Raw genomic sequence first — 22503 nt, 5'->3', positions numbered from 1 at the left:
TGTTATTCTTATATTTGTCTATATCGTATAGAAAACTATGAACATTTCCATAGAACAATGAAACGATTCTTGTACCGTGGAACCATAGCGAGTATAACTCCTTTTCTGATGGAATTAAATAAATTCTTGTATCTGCTAGCGTGGAATCAAACTGGGCAGATTCTTAACTTTATATATTCTTGAATATGGAACACCTTCAGCACTTGGCCGCATGGTGCAGCATCTGCGCTGTGGAACAACTAAAGCAATGGGCGTGAGCACTGTCATTTCCTTTTCGTTCATATCTAATTGGTACCATGATGTTATAGATCTCGACACTTGCTAGGGGAAACCGTCCGAAAATTGAGTCGTTCTTAGTCATGAAAAATCAACGTGGAAGATTAACAAAGTTCGTGTTCTTGCGAGACAAACAGAGATGAATAGAGTGTTTCTGCCTCTGTTTGAAACATTTATAGTATGTCACACACGCACAGAACGAGAACTTCATGTCTACCATATAGATTTTTCACTAGTCACGACTCAATTTTCGAACGGTTTTCCCTAGACTACGGTAGCTAACGATAGAGGGAAATTTCCTCTCTAGTTACGGTATATGAATGTCGAGATCTATTTATATGATCGTGATCGGTACTTAACCAAGTTAAACTATATCTCACAAATATTCAAAGTCAATTTTCTCAGAAACAAAGCATCATATGAAAAAATTTTATTCTATATTTTCGATTTATTTTTTCACATAGAATTACCTTTTGCCCGATTATACTATGATTATCACCACAACTGTGTTTCTTATTTAAAAAATATCATATTATAGTAAGTCATAATATACACACATTTGTAGTTATAATTTGAAATAATAAAAAAATGTCGAAGGATTTCAGTAAGAAAAATATACAATTTTAAATAAATTATATGTAATTGTGACTAATATATTTTACAATATTAGTGAATAAAATATGTATTAATTTTAAATATAAAAATTACATTTATATAATCTAATATAATAATTAATAAAATAGAAATTAATGAAATTGTGGAATTAAACTGATATCAATATTAGTCCATGTTTCATGAATTTGATGATTATTATTAAATAAATCATTATTTATCTTAAAAGATCGTAAAACATTTTACGTAAATGCGGAATATATAAAATAAGAAATTACTGAAATATTCAAAAAATTATTTTCTTGAATTTATCAAAATTCAAATTCAAATTGGACATTTTTATCAGTCCTATTAAATCATTAATCTATAGCAAATTAGGTTATTATTCATTATGTTTGATTCATTTCATACATCGTTGATTAGATGATGTATCTAATTTCAATAATACTGTATGTCGAAATTATACAAAAGAAAAGGGTTTGACTTCAGTGAAAACCGTCGTAACATGACTAATGTCAAATAAGATCAAATTTTGCAATGCTAATAACAGTAATAATATTCGTTTAGCTGATAAGAAAGGGATCAGGGAATAGAAATAAATATATATTTAATAAGAAATGTTTTTAGTAGGTTTGACAGGAGGAATAGCTACTGGGAAAAGTAGTGTTGCTGCTATTTTTCATGAATTCGGTATACCTGTCATTGATGCTGATAAAATTGCACGAAAAGGTTAGAAACGAAACAAAACTTTTTCTCCGTGATAATTACGATGTAATTTGCTATAAGATGATTTTAATATTTTTGCTCTCATATTTCTGATATATATATATATATATAAATATATTGTTTATATTTTTATTACTTTGTATATGTAAAAAAGATATATATTTCATTCATTTGTTTAAAAATTTATATGTTTCATATTATGTAGTTGTAGAACCTGGAAAGCCAGCTTGGCAAAAAATACGAAAAGAATTTGGTTCAGAAATGTTCTTAGATACAAATGAACTCGATAGAACGAAGCTTGGAGATATAATATTTAATGATGTAGAAAAAAGAAAAAAATTAAATGCTATAACACATCCAGAAATATATAGAGAAATATATTGGCAAACATTCAAATATTTTCTACAAGGACATCAGTTTATAGTTATGGATTTGCCATTACTTTTTGAAACAAGACATATGTTGAATTATTTACATAAAATAATTGTTGTAACTTGGTAAGGATTTTCATTTACTAACAATTATAAGAATACATATACATAAACTAATCAATAAATAATCAATATTTAAACTAATCAATAGTTTAAAGTTATTAAATATAAAACAAACTGTACATTTTACCTTAGCGAAGAAGATTTGCAATTACAACGACTTATGGAAAGGTCAGGTTTCTCAGAAGCTAAAGCAAAACTAAGAATTGCTGCACAAATGTCATTGGAACGGAAAGCAGAAATGGCAAATTTTGTTATTGAAAATTCTGGTAATGTACATGATACCAGAGAGCAAACTATTAGAATTATTAATGTTTTAAAGGCTTCCAAATACCATTGGAAGTTACGTTTTTTGGTTGGACTTTGTTGTACTGCTTTACTAGCAGGTGTATATTGGTTACGAAGTAGAAAAATATGGTCTTTACCAACTATAGTGTAATAGTCATTCACTTACAAATGCTTATAAACACAAATACCAAATTATAGTGAGATCTTAATACTGCATTTGTCAAATTTAGAAATTAACCTGTTTATATATATAAATAAGATAGTTTAAGAAAATAAATAGCTATTACACACTTTACACACATTTGAAAATATAGGATGTAATGATATTATTTACTAAAATTTTCTTATATTATTTCTTTTTTGTAAACAAAGTAAAATATACGGGGGTCGTCTGGAAAGTAATACCCGTTTTGAATTAACAATACAAATGCATCTTAAAAAGTTTTCTTTATTTGTAATTTCAGTATATATATTAAATTTAGTATGTATACTAAGTTATTTTTGATACAACCACCAGCTTTACATTTTAACACTTATCGTAACGTTATACGAGTTTTTGTATATCTTCGTCATACACTTCCGCCGCCAGTTCACATGATCATCATCTTACGCAATCCTTTAAATCATCGTTTCTTGTGAAACATCATCGAACAAAAAACTCTTGAAATTTTGCAAAAAAAACTGCAATGAATATCATTTTGCAATTAAATCACAGACACGATCTTGAGCTCCTCTGTAATGAGAAACGCACGACCTGAATGCTTATGATCACGTAGTTTCTTTGTCCCTATTGAATTATCGCACCCACGATCTTACTAATAATTCATCCATAACTCTATTATCGTTACCTGCTGTAATTCGGTAATAAATAATTTTTGGAAGAATCTTTCAGCCTTCGAAAAGCGTAAAAGCGTCATCGACGAGATTTTCAATTCGCCTCGTCATTTTAAACGTGTGATACAAAGACAATATTAAATATTTAAACACAAAATTTTTCATGACTTATGTCAACACATGAATGAAGCTAGGTGACCTTCCATAAATACATTCCATCGTTTTATATAGTTGCTATATATAATAAACGGATAGTACTTTCTGCATGATCCTCGTACATCATGCTTTACAGTTCTTCCAGTTGTAGAAATTGAGATATACATATATGTTAGTATAAGGTACAAGATTACAATTACTATTTGCTTTATACATATATTTGAATTGGTGAATGAATTATTAGTTACTATTAGTGATTCATATAATATCAGTAATTATGATAAATTTATATCTGATATATATAATTATATTCACTTTTTAGATAATTAACACGAAATGTATCCATAAAATGATGATATGTAATTTTATATATAAATAATGTACTTTAAAAAATAGCATGAGTCAAGACATATTACGTGAGAAAATGTTTTGAGATCTTAAAAGCAAATTTAACTGGTCTACATAAGTTGTTTTTAGTACATAAGTAACATTGATAATTATTAAGATAGAATAAGAAGTTGTAACAGTGATGGAAATACAAACTCGTGGGTTCAGTTGTAACTTGTGAATTTCTTAATATCTTTCGTATCACTGGTTATTACTCCTAGTATATCTTGTATAAATAAACAGCCAAATGACACATAATTGAAATTATATCAGAAGAGAAGATTGTTATAGAAAAATTTGTCCATGTGTTTCTATATGTACATACAAAAATTTATTTTTAACATTCCTATTATATTACCGTTTTTCCTTTATGTGATGGCGATCTTTACATTCATAAAATACCTACAAAGGAGGATATTACTGTAGAGACTTGGCTAACCAATCTGTGTTTGCAAAAGTAGTCTAAAGTATCCATCTGGACAAAGAGCTTTGCAAATCCCATTTATTAGAACTCATAGGAAGAAATAGAGATCTTTTTACATACATATAGCTTTGCAAATTTGAAAAAATATTAAAATACAAATTTTGTACATTATAAATACATAATTTATAACAAGATGTATTTATTCTTAGATACATAATTCATTATTATTTATTCACAAGATTTCTAAGAAGATTATTCTCCACAAGATTATTTTATCTCTATAAAAAATAATGATTAAAAAGTGGAATATGAGAATAAATAATTTGCAGATCTATACGTGAGCACATTTATTTCATTTTATGAGTTTATCAATCAGTGCAGTTATAAACATTTTGAACATCAAAGCAATACAATTGTTTGAACAATTTATATATTTACAATTTCAGAAATCAAAAATATTTCGTAATATTTCGTAAATGTCAGAACATTCGATTCTCATTAATAAGAATAACGTTTAGAATGTAATGCTAAACTAAACAAAAGTTATATGAAATACATTTTTTCATAATTTTTTTAGAATAAAATAAAATATTAAGTAACAAAATAAAATTTTAAAAAACTTCAATTATGTGAACAAAGAATGTAGTATGAGTGCTACTTCTGAAGAATTTAAAGTAAGAAGATCTATCTTTTTAATGAAGTGCTTATTAACATAAAGTTATACATAAAAGATTATACATTTGTATGCATATATAAAATATACGAGTACTTATTGCTCAATATCTTATACGCAAAATATATACACATATATCAACCCATGACTAATAGTAATATGACTTGAAAACATACACATATTTATTTGGTTTATGGGATGCATATTACATTATCTGTATACCTGATTCTTACATTTATGGGTCAGGTTTAAATCCATAGTCTTTACTTTCCATCACCTAAACCCAAAGCCATTTACTTAAGTAAAATTGTAAAAACACAAAAGTTCACAATAAGTACTTAATTAATTAAAATATCACTATTTTATAAGAATCGTTAACTTATTTGCTAAAAAGATGGAAGTATAAAAATTTTTTCTGAGAAAATGAGGAAGCAACAGAATACTATTTACAGCAGTGCATAGAGAACAATCATAAGGTTCACCACCATTTTTGTCGTAGTGATAAACCTTAACTTTGAACTTTCAATATAATTCATTTACATGCTTCATTTTAGTTTTGTACTTATCTTAACATATTAGTCTAAACGAGTCATTTCTTATCTATATCTTTTTTAATTTACAAATTTTTTACTTGTACGAGATTATTTTTTTAATGATACAAAAAATTACCTACAAAATTATTTGTATCTTCATGATATTACATTATTAAAAAAAGAATAAGAGAATATCATTTTTGACCATCTGACATGGTTCTAGATCAATATTCTTATTAATCTAAATCTATACACACTTTGGACATTTATTGTGTTGCACATATTAACATATTAATGTAGTCGGCATTCACGTTCTGCAGAATAAATTATTGAAAGGAACGAAAATATTCAACTTAAGCAGCTGTAAGACATAATAGTACAAAACAATTATGATCATTATCTTTGCTCTGTATGATAATTTCTATGAGTTCCTATATAAATATTTAAGATGTCGCATTCTTTAATTAATATGACATTTTCATCTTTTTTTTTATAGTCTGCAGACATTTTCTCCATTTTTTCTTTTCATTCGCATTCATTACTGGTAGTCGAAGAAATACAGTATTATTTTGAAAGACTGAATGCAGGAGACAGCACTCTTGACTTGTCTATGTGCTTGAGGTACTATTTGACGTTCCCTTCGTGCTTATAATTTATTTACTGCAACACAGGCCTAAGTTCTTGAGTCATAATGGGATACGAAACCAACGGTGCAGTAGCACCGGATATCGAAAGAGGTAAACTAGCAGGTTGCTGTGTATTAGGTGGCTGTTGATTAGTTGCCTGAGGACCTGAACCGCTCATCGTAATCGTTTGTTGAGCCATCGTAACGATAGGCGGCGGGATTGATACTGGTGCCATTGAAACTGCTGCAATAGAAACAGGCGCAACTGTAGCTATACTTACAGGAACTGTCGCAACGCTTGCAGTAACTGTACGTAAAGTTCCAGCAGCTACCGCTGCGTTAACCATTTGTTGAGGTGTTGGAGCTTGCGATGGTGGAACAGTGTTTGTGATAGTAACTGCTGGAACTGTAACAGCTGTTACATTTGCAGTTCGTTTCCCTGACATTCTTAACTGAGCATTTTGATCCAAAAGAAATTCATTAGTTGCTGTTAGATCGCTAACCTAAAGAAATAAAACGTATAAATACGTCAATTATACATATACAATATAAAGAAAATAATTATAACAATGGAATTATATCGAATTGAAAATAATTATAGTAATAAAATTAAATCAAACTGACTTGCTTTTTTAATTCCTCTATTTTCTTTCTTAGTAACGCATTTTCATCTTCCAAAACAATTGCTCTAGCTTCATTACGCGGTATCACTGGATAATAATATCCTGGAGTAACCGGTTGCGCGGTATGTTGGCCTACGAGTGGTGAAGTTTCAAAATGAACAACAGTTTCACCAGAAACTATTCGTCTCTTTGGTTCAGGAGGTCCTATATAATCAGGTGGATGTGAAGATGTACTGTAACTATTATTTGTGACTAAATTGTGTTGATCTTCCATTTGCCAGTGAAAGCTATAAAGATATATAAATATATCATTAAACAAATATATTTCAAAGATATTTTGAGACATTGCAAAATATATTAAACATTTGACGAAAGTTTTGTCTTTTTTAAGATACACATCAAATAATTTAGATAAAAAGAAAATAAACAGTAAAATTTTTAAGAGACTCACTTTCTATCCTCCTCGTATCTGCGATTCTCACCATTACTCGTACCATTGAAATTGTGCTGCGGCCTGGACACATTATGATGGGATGTTGTGATCAAATTATGTTGTGGTTCTTCATTTTTCCAATGTCTAAATTTACAATTTGTCCTTTGGCAGCTACCCTTGATAAAATCCTTACACATTGGATATTCGGACTTTTCATTGTTATTTTTCAGCCTACTCAAGATATGAGCAGGTAATTCTCCTGTTGCTCGAAATCTCTTCTCCTCACTTTCTGTGCAGTGAAGGAATTTGCAGCCAGGCCAATTGCACATCCCATTTTGAAAGTCGTGACAGAACGTGTATTCTTCTACAGGATCGTCCTCGGAACGTTCGTGCAAATACTTGCAACGTTTACCCCTATGACACACGTTTCGCAGAAAATCTCTGCATACGCGGGTAGGTGATGCATCTCCGCTTACATTCGTCGCGCCTACTGTCTTGCTCGCTTGCCCGCCTCTCGTGCTATCCGACTTTTTTTTCAGCTTCTTCATCGATGATACATTGCGATCATACCTCGTAACGAATTCTTAATCAATCGTTATTACTCACGCGTTATACGTATGTGCTGTAATTACAAAACAGTTTATTATAATACAATTGGTAACAGGTAAATCAATTTATTTTGTACAAAGATAGAATTTGTAAAATCGAACATAGGAAATAAAATACATTGTCATCGATTTTCCTATTGTCAAAAACTGGAACGTTAGAACAATATCGATATCGAGTATGTCAGTATAGAATCATAAAATAAGTTGACAAAACCAGTCAAAATAAAATGATTCTTGCAACATCGAATTGTTTTTAGAATTATTTATCAGAAAAACATTTAGGAACGCAAGATTTATTTTAACAATTGATAAATATATGATAAATATATATTTTTGAGTCATTTCAAATATTTTCTATGATGCCGTTAATTTGTTACTTCATTTTAAAACGTGCTTGACTTGCATCCTTCTGCACTTACGTAACATAGTCGGCAAAGGTGTATCGTAAAGAAAAATCTCTGGGTATAACAAATAGAGAAGATAATATTTTTCTTGTTGCGTAAAATCCTGTAACATTTAATGCTTAACTTAATCAACTTACGTACATACACGCATATAAATAATGCTATTTTTATACTTTGAAAATAATTTGGCATATACGTATACAATGTTGTAAAAAAGAAGAACTACCTTGCCCAATTGTTTAATTATATATCGCCGAAAGATTAAATGATTAAAATATTTATTACGATTACGCAACTCTCTCGCGGTGGAGATTATTTTTAGTTCGCGTATATGTAGTCATGCCAAAAAACGGTATTATATCACAGAAGCATTTTCTGAACTTTACTACAATTTGGTAATTCAAGACGCTACAATCCAACACGTATACGAACTATAATTACACCTCGTACGAGTTATAATTATGCACCACAATATTAAGCCATAATGTTAATTACTGTGAGTAGGTATTAGTATAATGAATAGAATATGTGTAACATGTATATATGTGTAACATAGAACATGTATAATATGTGTTTAAAATTTCCTTGTTAATGTTTCAATATCTGATTTTTGCAGATATTATTTAATAAATTTCCATATTCATTGTATAAATTGATCGATGATTAACATAGGTTGTTGGCGAAGAAGAGTAAAAGACTTCAGTTAAATTAATTTTTATTTTTTTTATATAATGATTATTACATGAGTGGTAAGAGGTCAACAATGTTATATACAATATTACCTTATTATTTATATAAACCTTCACGATCGTAAATATAATTTCAATCTACCAAGAAAGTAACGTCCCTATAAAGTGGTCAGGCCAATGTTCTTTTTTGGGAAACTGAACACACTTTATATCATTCGCTTTTACAATCGATCGGTATCTAGCGTTTAATAGGGCAAAAATAGATCGGGCAATGGCACTGTAACTAAACTATTAGTGAATTAAAAAAATACGATTAATTTTAGTCGCGTTCGTATAAAAAGAATAAATAGAAAAGTATAACTACAACATTGTCCGTCTTTTTTTTTTGTTCTTCTTTGTTAGAAATAGACATCTAGGCCATCATATTTGGAAAACCGCTAAATACATCGATTTAATAATAAGAACCACAGTAAAAATTTCGCACTGAAGAATCATTTTCGTCTTAAAATTTATTAGGTCGTTCGAATCGATATGCTTCTATTGTCATTCTACTAGTAAAAAATAAAAAAAGGGGAAAACAGAAAACAAAAAAAGAAAAGCACATAATATGTATAACGAAATGGGAAATGAAAAAATTATTGATCAATTCTTCAAGCTATTATATAACATATAACAAATTATTTTTTATGTATGTACAGAAGATAATTACATGTTGAAAAAGGAAAAAACAGCTGCAATTTAAAATCGACTAAGACTTAACATTAAATAATTTCTTTAATTTACAATTAAAAGATTATATAATAATGTAGTTATTGATCAAAGAGCATGATAATTCGACTTATTTCAGCTTATCATTATCATAATTACTACATTTCTCATTAAAATTCTTAACATTAAAAAATGTCAAAAGAGCCGAATTAATTAATGGTTTACACTTTGAACACAAATAATTCCGAAATCGTTTAAATAAATAACGAGTATTTTTAATTAGAACGGATTTCAAACCACTAATTCTACAAGAAATATATTAAGGAAAGTTTATCAAGACGTAGGATATATCGACACAGGCATTTATAAAAATCGTTCTTTGCATATAAACGTTATTTATAATTTATGTAATGATACATTTGAGTCGTAGGGTGCAGTGCTTGAATTGATCGCAAAAAATAATGACGTAAACGTGTGTAATATCTGTAAATAGAGATTAATACCATTTTATTCAAGAAGATATGATATCGAGATTGGCAGCATGTTGAACATTTTACATGGTATTGTCTATATTTTTTCTAATACATTTTCTCCTAGCCTAGAATTTTGTTCTATGTACATATTTATTGCTACAATTCTCTGCTTAATTTGATTTTGGTTCCTTGTTTTTAAACGGTAACATGGTATACGTTTGCATTATTCTTGTCATTTATCAGAGCAGGTTTTTGAGATTGGTGCTTCAACAATAATATCGGAAAAATATATACAATTCTTAATATTTTTGTTGGTATAAAAATGTTCAAGACTTTTTTGTTGAACCTACACGCTACCCAATTTGTTATATTCTGTATTCTCGAAGTATTTAGCAAACGATACAAAAAAATTACGAAAATAAAAGGGAAAAGAAAGGAAACTTTAATATTAATCAATGTTAAAGTTATATACAAAAAACAAAAAGAAAGACATTAAAATATTTTTTCAAGCAACATCCATATTAATATAATTGCAATAGGTGCCACATAATGTATCGGTATAGTGTAAGTTGTATTTAACAAATCACCGCATTGTGCTTTAACAGATGTATATTTTTTCAAGAGCTCTGCTTTTTCTTCAACAAATGCATTGTACTTTTCTTTTAAAATAACCAATTCTTCATGGAGCTCTTGAATTCTTTGAGCTTCGTTCTTGGCACGATAATACAGTTGTTTTAGCTTCTCAACAATTTCTTCGTGAGATTCACAAATTAACCATTCCTTTAGGCTTTCTAGCTCTTTCTTGATGGTTTGCTGCGATTCTAAATTGTCTTCAACTTTTAGCGAATCTAGAGATCCTATCAAAGTTTGCAGTAAATATTCTCTGATATGCACACATTGCTGTATGGTATCATTCTTAGATAATGGTTTTAGAGTTTTGACATAATCTCCTTCTAAATGTTCTTCATATTCTTCATCTAATTCACTGCTATCTTTATCTGTTTCATCTTTCTTTTCAAGTTGATTAATTTCCATAGAGACAGGCTCATTTGAAGTGATGTTAATATTGCTCATGCTGCCAACATTCATTTCTGTTTCTTCGTTTCCCTTTAATTTCTGTACAGTTTGAGGTAAATGAGAAATTTCCAGCTGTTTAACATTTTCTTCGCACATAAATCTAACTTCCATTTTATAAGGTACAAAAATTTCTTCTGCTACTTTATACACAGGTTCTTCTTTTTTAACTTCTATAACAGATTTTTCACTTGTATCATCACTGGTAATACTGCACGTATCATCTGTTGCATCTGAATTAGCATCAGATTCTGAATTCATATCTGTATTATTTATATTTACATTTCCATTAACTAAAGTTTTTCGAGATGGCGGTGGTAAAATATATTCCGTTGAATTATCATTATTAACCAATGAATCATCTAATTGTTCTTTTGAAAAAGAATCATCAGAATTTTTTAGCTGATTTGAATCAATATCTTGTGAATTAATTTGATTATCTTGTTCATCTTTCACAGAATAAAAGTCCATTTTTGTCTCTAAATCAATGTCTACATTGTCAACATGAATGGAATTTAACTTATTAAGAATAATATTGATGGCTTCTATAGGATTTTCTTCATCCTTTGCATCTACTATGCCAGTTGTTATTAATTTTGAATTCATGTCCTGCAAAATTTGCATGTAATTTCTGAGGGCTGTGATCTGCTTATAGATATTCGCAGAATCTAATCGAGAATCACGTAATCTTGCCTGCAAATTTTTCTCAATTCTAGATTGATCTTCGAGTCTCTTTAAAAATTCTTGCTTTTCTTGCTCTGTGCTTTGTACTATATCCTGTATTTTTTCTTCACTTTCTTTTAGTTTATTTGTAGTTTCTTGTAATTTTTTTTGTGCTTCTGTATATTTGCTACATAACTCTTGAAACTCTGTTTGAGAATATTTTGCTACATTATGAAGGCTTTGACATTCTTCTTCTGTTTCATTTAAACGTGCTTCTAATTGGACTAATCTCTGAGTTACCTCTAATTTTTCTTGTAATACTTTCTGTAATGCCTCTTTTGCTGAATTTTGGTAATGTACTTTTTCTTCCTGAAGCAATACCAATTCGTTTCTAATTTTATCTTCCGTATAATTTTTAGAATAAACAGCCAGTTGATTTTCCATACTCTCCACCCAAGATAATAACCGATCCTCTGTTATCAATGCTTTCCAAGATTGATTAGCAGCCTTTCGAGTATTTGCTACAAGTTGTTGAAGATGTACTAACTTAGAATAAAGTGCTTTCTCGCGTCTTGAGGCTTCTTGCATGACTTCATTCAGCTTGTGCACATCTTCCAATGAAACATTATTGAGTGGAGATGCAACCGATGTACTAAGACTAGCTTTAGCTTCTTTTCCATCTGGCAAATATAATTTTAATGTTGCAACTATACATCCATGTCTAACTTTTTTTGTACTTTCTATCACATCTACTCCAAATTGCACTATGTCACCAGAACATACTTCTTTAGGTGCTGATTCTAAACTAGCTGCACTGAGTCTTTGATTATTAACAAATGTACCATTACTGCTACGTGTGTCTTGTAAAAAAAACTTTCCACCTGAATACCATAGCAGTGCGTGGTTTCTAGATAATACTTTACAATCAAAAATGGCATTGTTTGGTGTAGCTCTGGCTCTTGCCACAGAGCGACCAATTTTAACAGGTTGCTCCAGAGTCAATGTACGTTCTTCAAAAGGATGAGAATTATCACGGCAAATTAAAATTCCTTTGGCTGTCATTTTGTTGTTTTGCATAGAGTTTATTTTCAAGTTGGAATTCTGACTGGCAGGAAAACTGGCATTTTGTACCCACTCACCACTGGCTACAACCATAGCCGATGTAAAATCCAAAGAATGGCAAGTTTTTCAAGAAAAGTTTAAAACTCGTATGAAAAAGGAATTATTGATACATAATGAAGAAGAGGGAAATTGTGAAATTTCAAAGTCACGCGTTTTAATATCATCGAATATTTTTACTATCGTGTTGGTTTGTCACGGAAGTTACTATTCACACTCGATCCTATAATTTGAACATGAGGATCATACATCAACTTTCCAAAACTTAAAATTTGTCATAATAATAAGTGACATACGAATTCACATGTTTTTGCAATAAAAAAATTTCCGTTACTATCTCAACAGTCTTGTGGTGTTTCTTTTTCTATTTATCATAAAATTCCTCGTACAAACGTTACAGTTACACTGTATTCGTCAATTACTCGAGTCCAGAATGTTCCTTGGTTGGTTAATTAAACAAACGAACGTTTCATCAACAATATAATGAAATCGAATATTTCGAACGCATTAAGAATAGCCAAAAGATATGTTTCTTCGAGTAAGTAGCAGTGAGCGTACGCTTTCACACTTTCGTCCTTCGTACCAGTTCCCTTGCACTTTGATGTCTTCGACGATACATTCAAGGAAGTTCATTAGAAAAGTGTGAAATACACAATGCGTATTCAACAATACTCGAACATGATAAACCGAGTGATGTTGTGATCAACTAGATTAAGATCAAATATATTATTCTCGAACTACTGCATTACTGTATTAAGATACAAGCGGTCCACATTCCTTTAACTCAGTACTTTTCAGTTCCGCGTTTCGCTGTTTATCGACCGACGGCAGTATAGTCATCTATACGACTACAACGGTGTAGCAAATTCAAAGTAGACACTTGGGCGTGCTACATCGCGACAGTCATTCACAAGAGAAAGAAACGTATTTAAAGAGAGACATTTAAAAAGGCATTTATAACCAAAGAACCAATGGCAGAATTAAAAACTATAAAATTGGTGTATATATTTCGAATCAGTGATATAAAGCACTATTCATAAATAACTAAAATCATTAAATCTTCTTTCAAATAATTATGCTAATTTTTAAAAAATGTCTATTTTATGCTATTTATTCTATGTTATTTATATTTAGCAAAACAAATTTATTAAGTCTATCGTAAAAGGTTAATACTCTATAATATAGAAGTATTAATTACTGTCACAACATAAAATAGAAGAATACAATATATAATATTCTGGTCTTGTATTTTTGTTTATCGTATTAAAGAATATATTTATATTTTTGTTTGCAAAATACAAAATGTGTAGTATAAAGGAAATATTTCCATATAAATATCGATGGACATCGCATGCATCAGTGAACTCAGATAGACTTGCACAAGAGAATAGGATAATAATATCGTTATAAAAAAATCTTTTAAAAATTAATTAAAAATACAAAATGAATATACGTATTCACGGCGTTTCTAATAATGCTAGTACTTGATAAAATACTAATATGATCAATAAAAAGGATAATTTATATTTAGAAGTATTGGTAGCTTATTTTTATAACGCAAATTTTATAATGTACATATCTAAAGTTTTATAATTTCAGAGTAATAGCTTATTAAATGTTGTACTTTCAAAACTGGAATAATTAATTCACAATGAGTTATTGGAATTCCTTTTTATGTATAAAAAATTTATTTCTGTTTATGAAATTCTAATTAGTACAAATTTTTATGATTGAATACCAGATATTAATTTACGTACGATTCACAAAAATCATGCAAATATAAAATTGTTGTTCATAAAACATTGTAAATAACTGAACAAGATAAATAAAACTATTATAGAGTTAATGAATACCTTTAAAAATATTCGATTTGAATATTCTTATATGAAAACATATGAAGATCGATGTTTGTAGAATAGCTTATTGTATCCGGATACACTGTGAATATAACCTAAATAAGGTTACGTAGTAAATTTCACGGTTTTAAACAAAGTTCATGGAATTTTTAACGTACAAATCATGTATAAATATTCTAATATTCAATATCAATTCATTTTTTGATTATATATAATTTTATATTTACTTCTTATAACTGAGATGTGAAATAAAAGAATATAAGTAACTTAATGACATATAAATATTTTACATGTATGTACATACTATACACATATATGTTCAAGTAGCTATGTATATCTTTTTTTTCAGTGATTAATAAGTATTTTGTAATTTTATAAGACTTTGTGTTTCATGTATAAATAGCCAAGAAACAATAACATAATTTATATTTATAACAATAAAACGTCACAAAAAATAAACGAATAAATAAACATGTCAGATACAGAAGATTATATGTCAGATAAATTTTTACATGGAATTGAAAAATCTACTTCATCGAGTCTCATATATCGACATGCAGATAAAAGAAAATTTGAACTTATGAAGAAGAAAACTCAGATTGAAACAAAATTGGATGAAAAAAATAGCATAAAACATATTGAGGAAGAAAAAAGAGAAGCAGGCTTATCCTCTGCAATTACAAGTTCTAATAAAGGTTTGTTTTTTTTTTTTTGTTTCTACTAACATTTGTGGTTTAATGGCATATTATATTATTGTAATGCTTGATTATACAAATTTATGAATTTATTCTTAGGTTATGAAATGATTATGAAAATGGGATATAAACCTGGTCAAGGCATAGGTAAAACAGGATCAGGAAGGATTGAGCCAATTAGCCTTAAAGTAAAATTAGACAGGCAAGGTTTAGGGGAAGGAATTGCAAAAAAAGAAAGGAAAAAGAAAGATAATTCGTATCACGATAAATTAGATAATAAGTGTATGAAGGATTTTCGAGATAGAATCGCACAAAAAAGAACAGAACAATTATTAAAGACAGACTTGTATAAAAGCCAAAAAGTTTGTCAGAAATTAGATATGCAACAAGAGATAAAAAAGCCTCGAGAAATGTGGTTTTGGTTACCTCAAGATAATGAAGATGATGATAATAGTGATACAGAGGAAGATGATGATGTTTTGCCTGTTAGTGGAAAACTTGAAATTTTAACTAAATATTTAAGAGAAAAATATTTTTATTGTATTTGGTGTGGAGTAGCACATCTAGATGAAGATGATTTAAGAGATAATTGTCCAGGAGATACAAGAAACGATCACTAATGCTATTTTAATTTGTATTACTTCAATTAAAAGTGCATATAAATAAAAAAAGGTAAAATCAAAATTTACCATGTTTTTACTTATACCTATGTTTTAATCATACAGTAAAGAAATCTTATAAAAAGCATACAAGATTCAGCATCTAAATAACATCAGTAATGCTTCTTTAGTGTGGTCACCCACAGTGTATGAAGACATAAAAGATCCATTAGAGTCATAATGCAAAATACTGAAAAAGTACAGTAGAAAAAAATCTAGCAGTGTACAATGTAAAAGCAAGGGAAACTTATCCTGATTCAGCTATGCTATTATTTCCTAGCAGGAGTTCAGCACCCCTAAGTAACAACATGTTGGAGGGAAAGTTACCTATAAAAGCATCTGTTTTATTTTCTGTTCTTTCATTTCAGTCAGAATCTTTGACCATACCTTTACTATATTCAAAACAGATTAAGTAAAACAAATATCACTTAAAGGAATTTCTATCACAATGTTTATATTTGCACTTTTCTTTGTATTAACAGCGTTTATATATATGAATGACACAGTTGCTCAAGTAACAGATGATGAAAATTGTGAAACACTACAGTCAGAAGTACATATTACAAAAGGTACTATTTTTATTTTGAATTAATTAGCTTCATATACAAGCAAGTATATGTAAAACGAAGATATTTTTTGATTATTTTAGATCAATATGATGAAATAGGTCGATTAAAACGAACATGTAGTGGAGATATAACTGTTACAAAATGTGAAGGGTTTTGCAGTTCACAGGTACAACCAAGTGTTGCAAGTACAACAGGATTCTCAAAGGTGAGGATACTGTTTAAAAGAAGAACAAAATTCGTATAAAAGTAATGAAATACACATTTTTGAAATTTATTTTCATTTCCCCAATAGGAATGTTATTGCTGTCGTGAGAGTTATTTAAAAGAAAGGCACATCACACTACACCATTGTTATGATGCAGATGGAATAAAATTAATGAATGAAGAAGATGGAGTAATGGAAATCAAGATAAGAGAACCAGCAGAATGTAAATGTATTAAATGCGGTGATATATCCCGATAAATATGAAAATATTTTATAAAAGCATTAATAAAATATAAAATAGAAATTATATGTAATACAAATAATGTGATTTAAAATAAAAACATAGAACATATTTAAGACAATTTACTTTCCCTTTCCTCTTATATTTGTAAACTGTATTAAAAAATATACAATTAAAAACTACAATGCCAGATTAACTAAATGTGTATTTTGAAATGTTATAAATTAAATACTAAAAAACAATGATAGATATTAGGATGCTCAATATAAGATTGTTGGTTTTTATATTATATATAATTTTGTTTCCATAACTAATGAGTAATAAAATTTAATTTATTTATGACTAGAAATTTTAACAAAAATAGAATTTTATTTATAAAAAAAAATTATATAAAATATTTAATATAATCATGAATGGAATTCCAGATAATTATCAATTAAATTTCACATAGATTATATTAATGCATATTATTACAACAAATAGATTAAAACATTATTAAAATAATAGATAAAATGAACTGGTTATTAGTATAACTAACATATAACAAATAATTAATTTTCCAATTTTATCATGAATAAAATAGTTAAAAGCTAAGCTAAATAATAACATTATAAATAATAACATTATAAAAAATACTAATAATACTATATTTTAGAATTTTTAACAGCTAGAAATATGTATATATGCTGTAAAATATACAAAATAATTCTTTGCCATTTAATCAATGAAGCACCATAGTTTATATACAGTTTATTGTTTGAATATTATAATTTTCACTATGGTAATGTACAACAAATTATTGTCAAAGTCTATTATACTGCAATGGAAAATAATATTATGTAATATTAATTGTATAAACAATTGATTTAAAAAGGAATTGTTTAAAATTAAAAGAAATTTTGTATGTAGATAAAATTATAAATATATAAATATAAATAAAATTTAACATGTAACTAGAACTTGTATTGATTATAATATTTTAAAAATTATTCATGATTTAGAGGTTTTAATTGCTATCAAGATTATAGTATTATAGAATATAATTTTTATATACATATATGTGTAGTTGATATATCATGCATATAATTATTACCATTACAAATGTCATTATATTTGTAAATATATAGTGATAACTTATAATAAAAGTATAACAATATAAAAAAAGTTGTAATGTATAAAAAAATTATAGGAAATTAAACTTTGACTTTACTTATAACAAATTGCTTTCATAGAATATTATTATTGAAGATTATAAAAAATATTATTTATAAATCTAAAGTATGAAAGTATTTGCTATATGTATGAAACAATATTTTCAAAAACATTTTTATTTCTTAATAGTACTTCTATATACCATATATTTAATCCCTTTCTTAGTGCTATTAACATACGCATGAAAAGGGAAGGGAGAAAACATGATCACCTACAGGGTATAAAAGGATAGAACGTACAATCTCTAAGCACAGTAAAGTGGTAGATCTAAGAGGAAAAATATCGTGCTAACACTATGTTACTATATCATATTGGTAAATAAAGAATTATAATACTTGTGTTGTACATTGACATTAAAATTAATATAAGCAAATAAAATAAATTAAATTTTATAACTGAAATTATAAGCAAAATAAGAAACATAAAAGTATAATGTATGTCAATGTAACATTTATATTATTCTATTACTTACTGTGTAGTAGGTGCCAGCGTTTTAATATGCCTGCTAAACGAAACTGCAGAAGCTCTTATAGGCGTTGATGAATGTCAAGCAACTCCAGTTATTCACTTTTTGCAATATCCAGGATGTGTTCCAAAACCAATTCCTAGTTATGCTTGTAGAGGACGTTGTAGCAGTTACCTACAGGTAATATATAAAGAAACAAGTAATTTTACTTACAAATATATCAATATAAACAAATAAAAACATTTCAAATATAGAAAAATACATTGTATTTTATTTTTATACAAATAAATTTATGAATCTTCCCTACATTAAGAATAAAAACAATCAATAGACAATTCTTTAAGAAATATTTGTTTAGTTTTATATTTTTTCATTAATTACTGATTAAAAATAAATAAAAACATATTACTTATATTAATTAGTTTTAAAAATCTTTCAAATTTTATTATATATAATCAGTTTATATTATTTTATATTAATATTAACATTAAAATAATCGAAGTTTATGTAAACATTTAAACTTAAAAATATTCTTTAAAATATTCTTTTAAACATTTATAATATTCTGATTTGTATAAGCGTGCATAATAAGATGTAGGTATCACTGTTTTTCATTCATGGTTATAATGTAAGTATTTTCTGTTACTTATATTATTTATAATTCCTATAAACATACAGTTAGGCATCAGTTTTATATTCATATTTACTGAATATCATAGTATTCTGCACAATGTTATCTCAACCATTTATTTCATGGAAAATTGACAAATTAATATATATAAACATCTATTCATTCGTACCTGTTTCTACAGGTATCTGGATCAAAAATTTGGCAAATGGAGAGGAGTTGCATGTGTTGTCAAGAAAGCGGTGAACGAGAGGCCAGTGTATCCTTATTTTGTCCGAGAGCCAAACCAGGCGAAAAGAAATTCCGAAAGGTTAGGTTAATGCTTTGACTTAATCATAGATTTTTTAATATTTTGGATAAATGTAATAAATTAATGAAGTGTTGGCCGATTAGTCACTCGCACTATAAAATCAGGAGCAAATCTTTTGATACCATGAGTTCCTCACAGCCATATTGTTTTTGTCTAACTGATCAGTGGAAAGCGCATCTGAAAATGAATATCGCGCGTCATTTGAATTGGATTATCCTATAAGAACTATTCATAAATACAAAATCATGTTTGTTTATATAATTTATAACTAACATCAATATAACAAATCAAATGGAAATATTTTTATTTAATAAAATTTAAGGATGTATATATATAAATAATTCAATTTACCACCTAATTATTCGTTCATAGGTAATTACCAAGGCGCCTTTAGAATGTATGTGTAGACCATGCACTAGTGTAGAAGAATATGCAATTATCCCACAAGAGATCGCTGGATTTGCCGATGAAGGCCCGTTTACGACCTCTGCGCATTTTAGAAGATCTTCCGACTTGCAGTAATTCTTTTATCAAACTTTATGTTGTAAAATTAACAAAATAAAAGAAAATATTAAAGATAAGGACTCTTTATTGGATGTAACGTTATAAAAACGTAAATAAATTGAGAATGTAAAGTATTTGATGTAAAAAATTCATTGATATATAATATAAATGCATTATATTAAAAATATGCTTATTCTCTGCTAAATATTTTTCATACATAGAAAACCTTCGATGATATTATATATTATTTATATATGTTATTTTAGCATTCTTACGTTAAAGGAAATGAAAGATAGTTTTAAGAAAATATCGTGAAAGATAACTAATATTTTGATGGATGTATATCAGAAGCCTTATTATTTTGTTATAAATAATTTCAGTTATATTACATACATATAAAATAACTACATTGTAATAAATATACAATATAGGATATTACGTGTTTAGTATTTTTCTAAAAATGCGTATTTACGTGATACATTACAGTATGATTATAATTTTTGCATCTTAATGTTATACTGTAAATTATTACATCCTGTTAAGTATACAATATCTACAATTTTTTAAATTTCAAGTGCATCAGATATTAACGTTGAAACTTTAATAAGATTTATTCGAAATCGTGTACATATATATAATTCGTATAGTATTACACGTATCTCGTTCAGGATTATAGAAACAATATTATTTGAACAGTGTTACAAAAAAATATACAGGTTACTAATTTAATTAATCAGTTTCTTCGGCGGTGTGATCGATGTATCTAGACAGGCATATATTCAAGAAAATAATCAACAACAGTTTGACATGGAGTTCTTTTTTATTTTTTTTTCTTTTATGTATAGATATGATTTATCATAGAAGTGTATTGTGTATTTTTGTATTGTGTTTTGGAATTTTTAGTGATATTTTATTTATATTTTGTATGTGTGTATTAATGTAAACGTAGGCACACGCAAATATATGTAAAATAGCGATATACGTGCGTGTTCATACGTGAAACATCGGCACAATGCGTCGCATGCATGTGCAACATTTCAGTCAGCATAATAACAATGCTATCTTCTTCCATTATTTTTGCAAACTGATCATACTTCACTTACAATATTTACTTATTAAATATTTACAGGGATCATTTTTTTGTTGTAATTCACTTATCGACATTTCCTCAACAACGTTTTTTAATATATAAATTATTGTAATTTTATTTATTTACTGCGTCTTCTATTTGATGTTTCAACCCGTCGAATGATACATTCTACTACTGAAGTAGAATGAAATCTTTCAAGGAGACAAATGTTATAAATCATTAATACTTAGCTCATACACAAAATTTTCCATTCTTCTGTATTTCATGTATGTCTCATTTTTACAGTGTGAAAAAAGTAATAGTGATGTATGTGACCTTCCCTACAATCTCATCCTTATCTCCTTCGATTCTGTCGTGTTCAAAAAAATGCTGCGTTTTATACTTAAAAATTTTCTATTATATAATTCACAAAAAACATAAAAGTTTTTCAACATTCTGTAATTAATTTTAGATTATTAAACAGAAATAAAGAATTTGGAATACAAGTAAATTATATAGTGTAATTATAAGATGCGATGAAAGAAATAAACATATAACGAACTCACGATGGTGAAGGGTATATATCGTATGAAAATTTAAGAACACCTATAGACATTCTGTGAAGCAAGAACTAATTTTCTTATATTGAATATTTACATACACATGTACATGTATAAACATATGTTTACGCATACATATGTATTTAATGCAAGTTGGATAAAATATCTACGTGGTAACCTTTTATCCCTTCAACAACGCAGAGAAACTTTGAAAAAATGATAAATGACAAATTCTGCTAGTATCTAATAATCAAATAACAAATTTGAACATTTCGGTATTAATTAATAATTACAATTTCTTAAATAAGGAGAATACATTCAATACGAAAAACATTAGACAAAAACAATATAGTATTTCCTAAAATTAAATGAAAATTTTTCATGATTGCATTCAAATTTCCTATTTCATTTTGTGTATTATATATAAACATACACACACGCACACACTATATATATAAAGTCATATATATAATTGTGTGCGTGTGCGTGCACGTATGTGTGTAATATACTCAGAAAATGTATTTTTCACACTGTACTTTAAATTAGTGTAATAATTTTATACAATTTCCTATTACACGGTCGATCTGGATTCATGCAGACATTATATTCCACGCACTATGACCTGTTCTCTCAATGTTCATAAATAACTAGTGTTAAAAAATAGTAGCGCCTTAATATGCACACCATTTGTATCCTTTTCCTAGTTTCAG

General features: G+C 27.9%; 6 protein-coding genes across 14 annotated transcripts; 4 read left to right on the top strand and 2 right to left on the bottom strand.

Moving 5' to 3' along the window:
- Positions 1-849: 849 nt before the first annotated feature.
- Positions 850-4113, top strand: LOC126873743 (dephospho-CoA kinase domain-containing protein). 6 transcript variants are annotated; one of them, XM_050634974.1, is made up of 5 exons: positions 1273-1437; positions 1516-1617; positions 1820-2111; positions 2241-2491; positions 3706-4113. In XM_050634974.1, the coding sequence occupies exons 1-5, from the start codon at positions 1401-1403 to the stop codon at positions 3711-3713; spliced, it is 690 nt and encodes a 229-aa protein (XP_050490931.1). In that variant the 5' UTR covers positions 1273-1400; the 3' UTR covers positions 3714-4113. The 6 variants fall into 6 exon arrangements, with proteins under 6 accessions (XP_050490922.1, XP_050490918.1, XP_050490931.1 ...); XM_050634965.1 differs by lacking the exon at positions 1273-1437 and adding an exon at positions 850-880 and having other exon boundaries at positions 1519-1617; positions 2241-4113; XM_050634961.1 differs by lacking the exon at positions 1273-1437 and adding an exon at positions 850-880 and having other exon boundaries at positions 2241-4113.
- Positions 4114-4526: 413 nt separating this feature from the next.
- Positions 4527-18877, bottom strand: LOC126873693 (zinc finger CCCH domain-containing protein 10-like). Of its 3 annotated transcripts, XM_050634830.1 has the most exons (5): positions 18729-18864; positions 8109-8196; positions 7100-7703; positions 6650-6935; positions 4527-6528 (listed from the first exon to the last, which is right to left on the bottom strand). In XM_050634830.1, the coding sequence occupies exons 3-5, from the start codon at positions 7627-7629 to the stop codon at positions 6058-6060; spliced, it is 1287 nt and encodes a 428-aa protein (XP_050490787.1). In that variant the 5' UTR covers positions 7630-7703; positions 8109-8196; positions 18729-18864; the 3' UTR covers positions 4527-6057. The 3 variants fall into 3 exon arrangements, with proteins under 3 accessions (XP_050490787.1, XP_050490778.1, XP_050490797.1); XM_050634821.1 differs by lacking the exon at positions 8109-8196 and having other exon boundaries at positions 18729-18877; XM_050634840.1 differs by lacking the exons at positions 8109-8196; positions 18729-18864 and adding an exon at positions 14673-14812.
- On the bottom strand, positions 8792-14664 carry LOC126873657 (sarcolemmal membrane-associated protein-like). Its single transcript, XM_050634752.1, has one exon. It carries the CDS (start codon positions 12853-12855, stop codon positions 10456-10458), a length of 2400 nt encoding a protein of 799 aa, XP_050490709.1. The 5' UTR covers positions 12856-14664; the 3' UTR covers positions 8792-10455.
- LOC126873732 (G patch domain-containing protein 11) lies at positions 14819-16054 on the top strand. 2 transcript variants are annotated; one of them, XM_050634922.1, is made up of 3 exons: positions 14819-14967; positions 15079-15370; positions 15470-16054. In XM_050634922.1, the coding sequence occupies exons 2-3, from the start codon at positions 15148-15150 to the stop codon at positions 15988-15990; spliced, it is 744 nt and encodes a 247-aa protein (XP_050490879.1). In that variant the 5' UTR covers positions 14819-14967; positions 15079-15147; the 3' UTR covers positions 15991-16054. The 2 variants fall into 2 exon arrangements, with proteins under 2 accessions (XP_050490879.1, XP_050490889.1); XM_050634932.1 differs by having other exon boundaries at positions 15055-15370.
- LOC126873778 (partner of bursicon) lies at positions 16200-17155 on the top strand. Its single transcript, XM_050635002.1, has 3 exons — positions 16200-16598; positions 16679-16803; positions 16891-17155. Exons 1-3 carry the CDS (start codon positions 16478-16480, stop codon positions 17059-17061), a joined length of 417 nt encoding a protein of 138 aa, XP_050490959.1. The 5' UTR covers positions 16200-16477; the 3' UTR covers positions 17062-17155.
- Positions 18103-20934, top strand: LOC126873790 (bursicon). Its single transcript, XM_050635028.1, has 4 exons — positions 18103-18570; positions 18736-18902; positions 19535-19660; positions 20033-20934. Exons 1-4 carry the CDS (start codon positions 18552-18554, stop codon positions 20180-20182), a joined length of 462 nt encoding a protein of 153 aa, XP_050490985.1. The 5' UTR covers positions 18103-18551; the 3' UTR covers positions 20183-20934.
- Positions 20935-22503: the final 1569 nt, after the last annotated feature.

The sequence above is a fragment of the Bombus huntii genome, chromosome 2, assembly GCF_024542735.1.
Source record: "Bombus huntii isolate Logan2020A chromosome 2, iyBomHunt1.1, whole genome shotgun sequence".
Taxonomy (NCBI): domain Eukaryota; kingdom Metazoa; phylum Arthropoda; class Insecta; order Hymenoptera; family Apidae; genus Bombus; species Bombus huntii.
The sequence above is the reverse complement of the archived record's forward strand: the minus strand, read 5'-3'. Positions and strand labels throughout refer to the sequence as shown.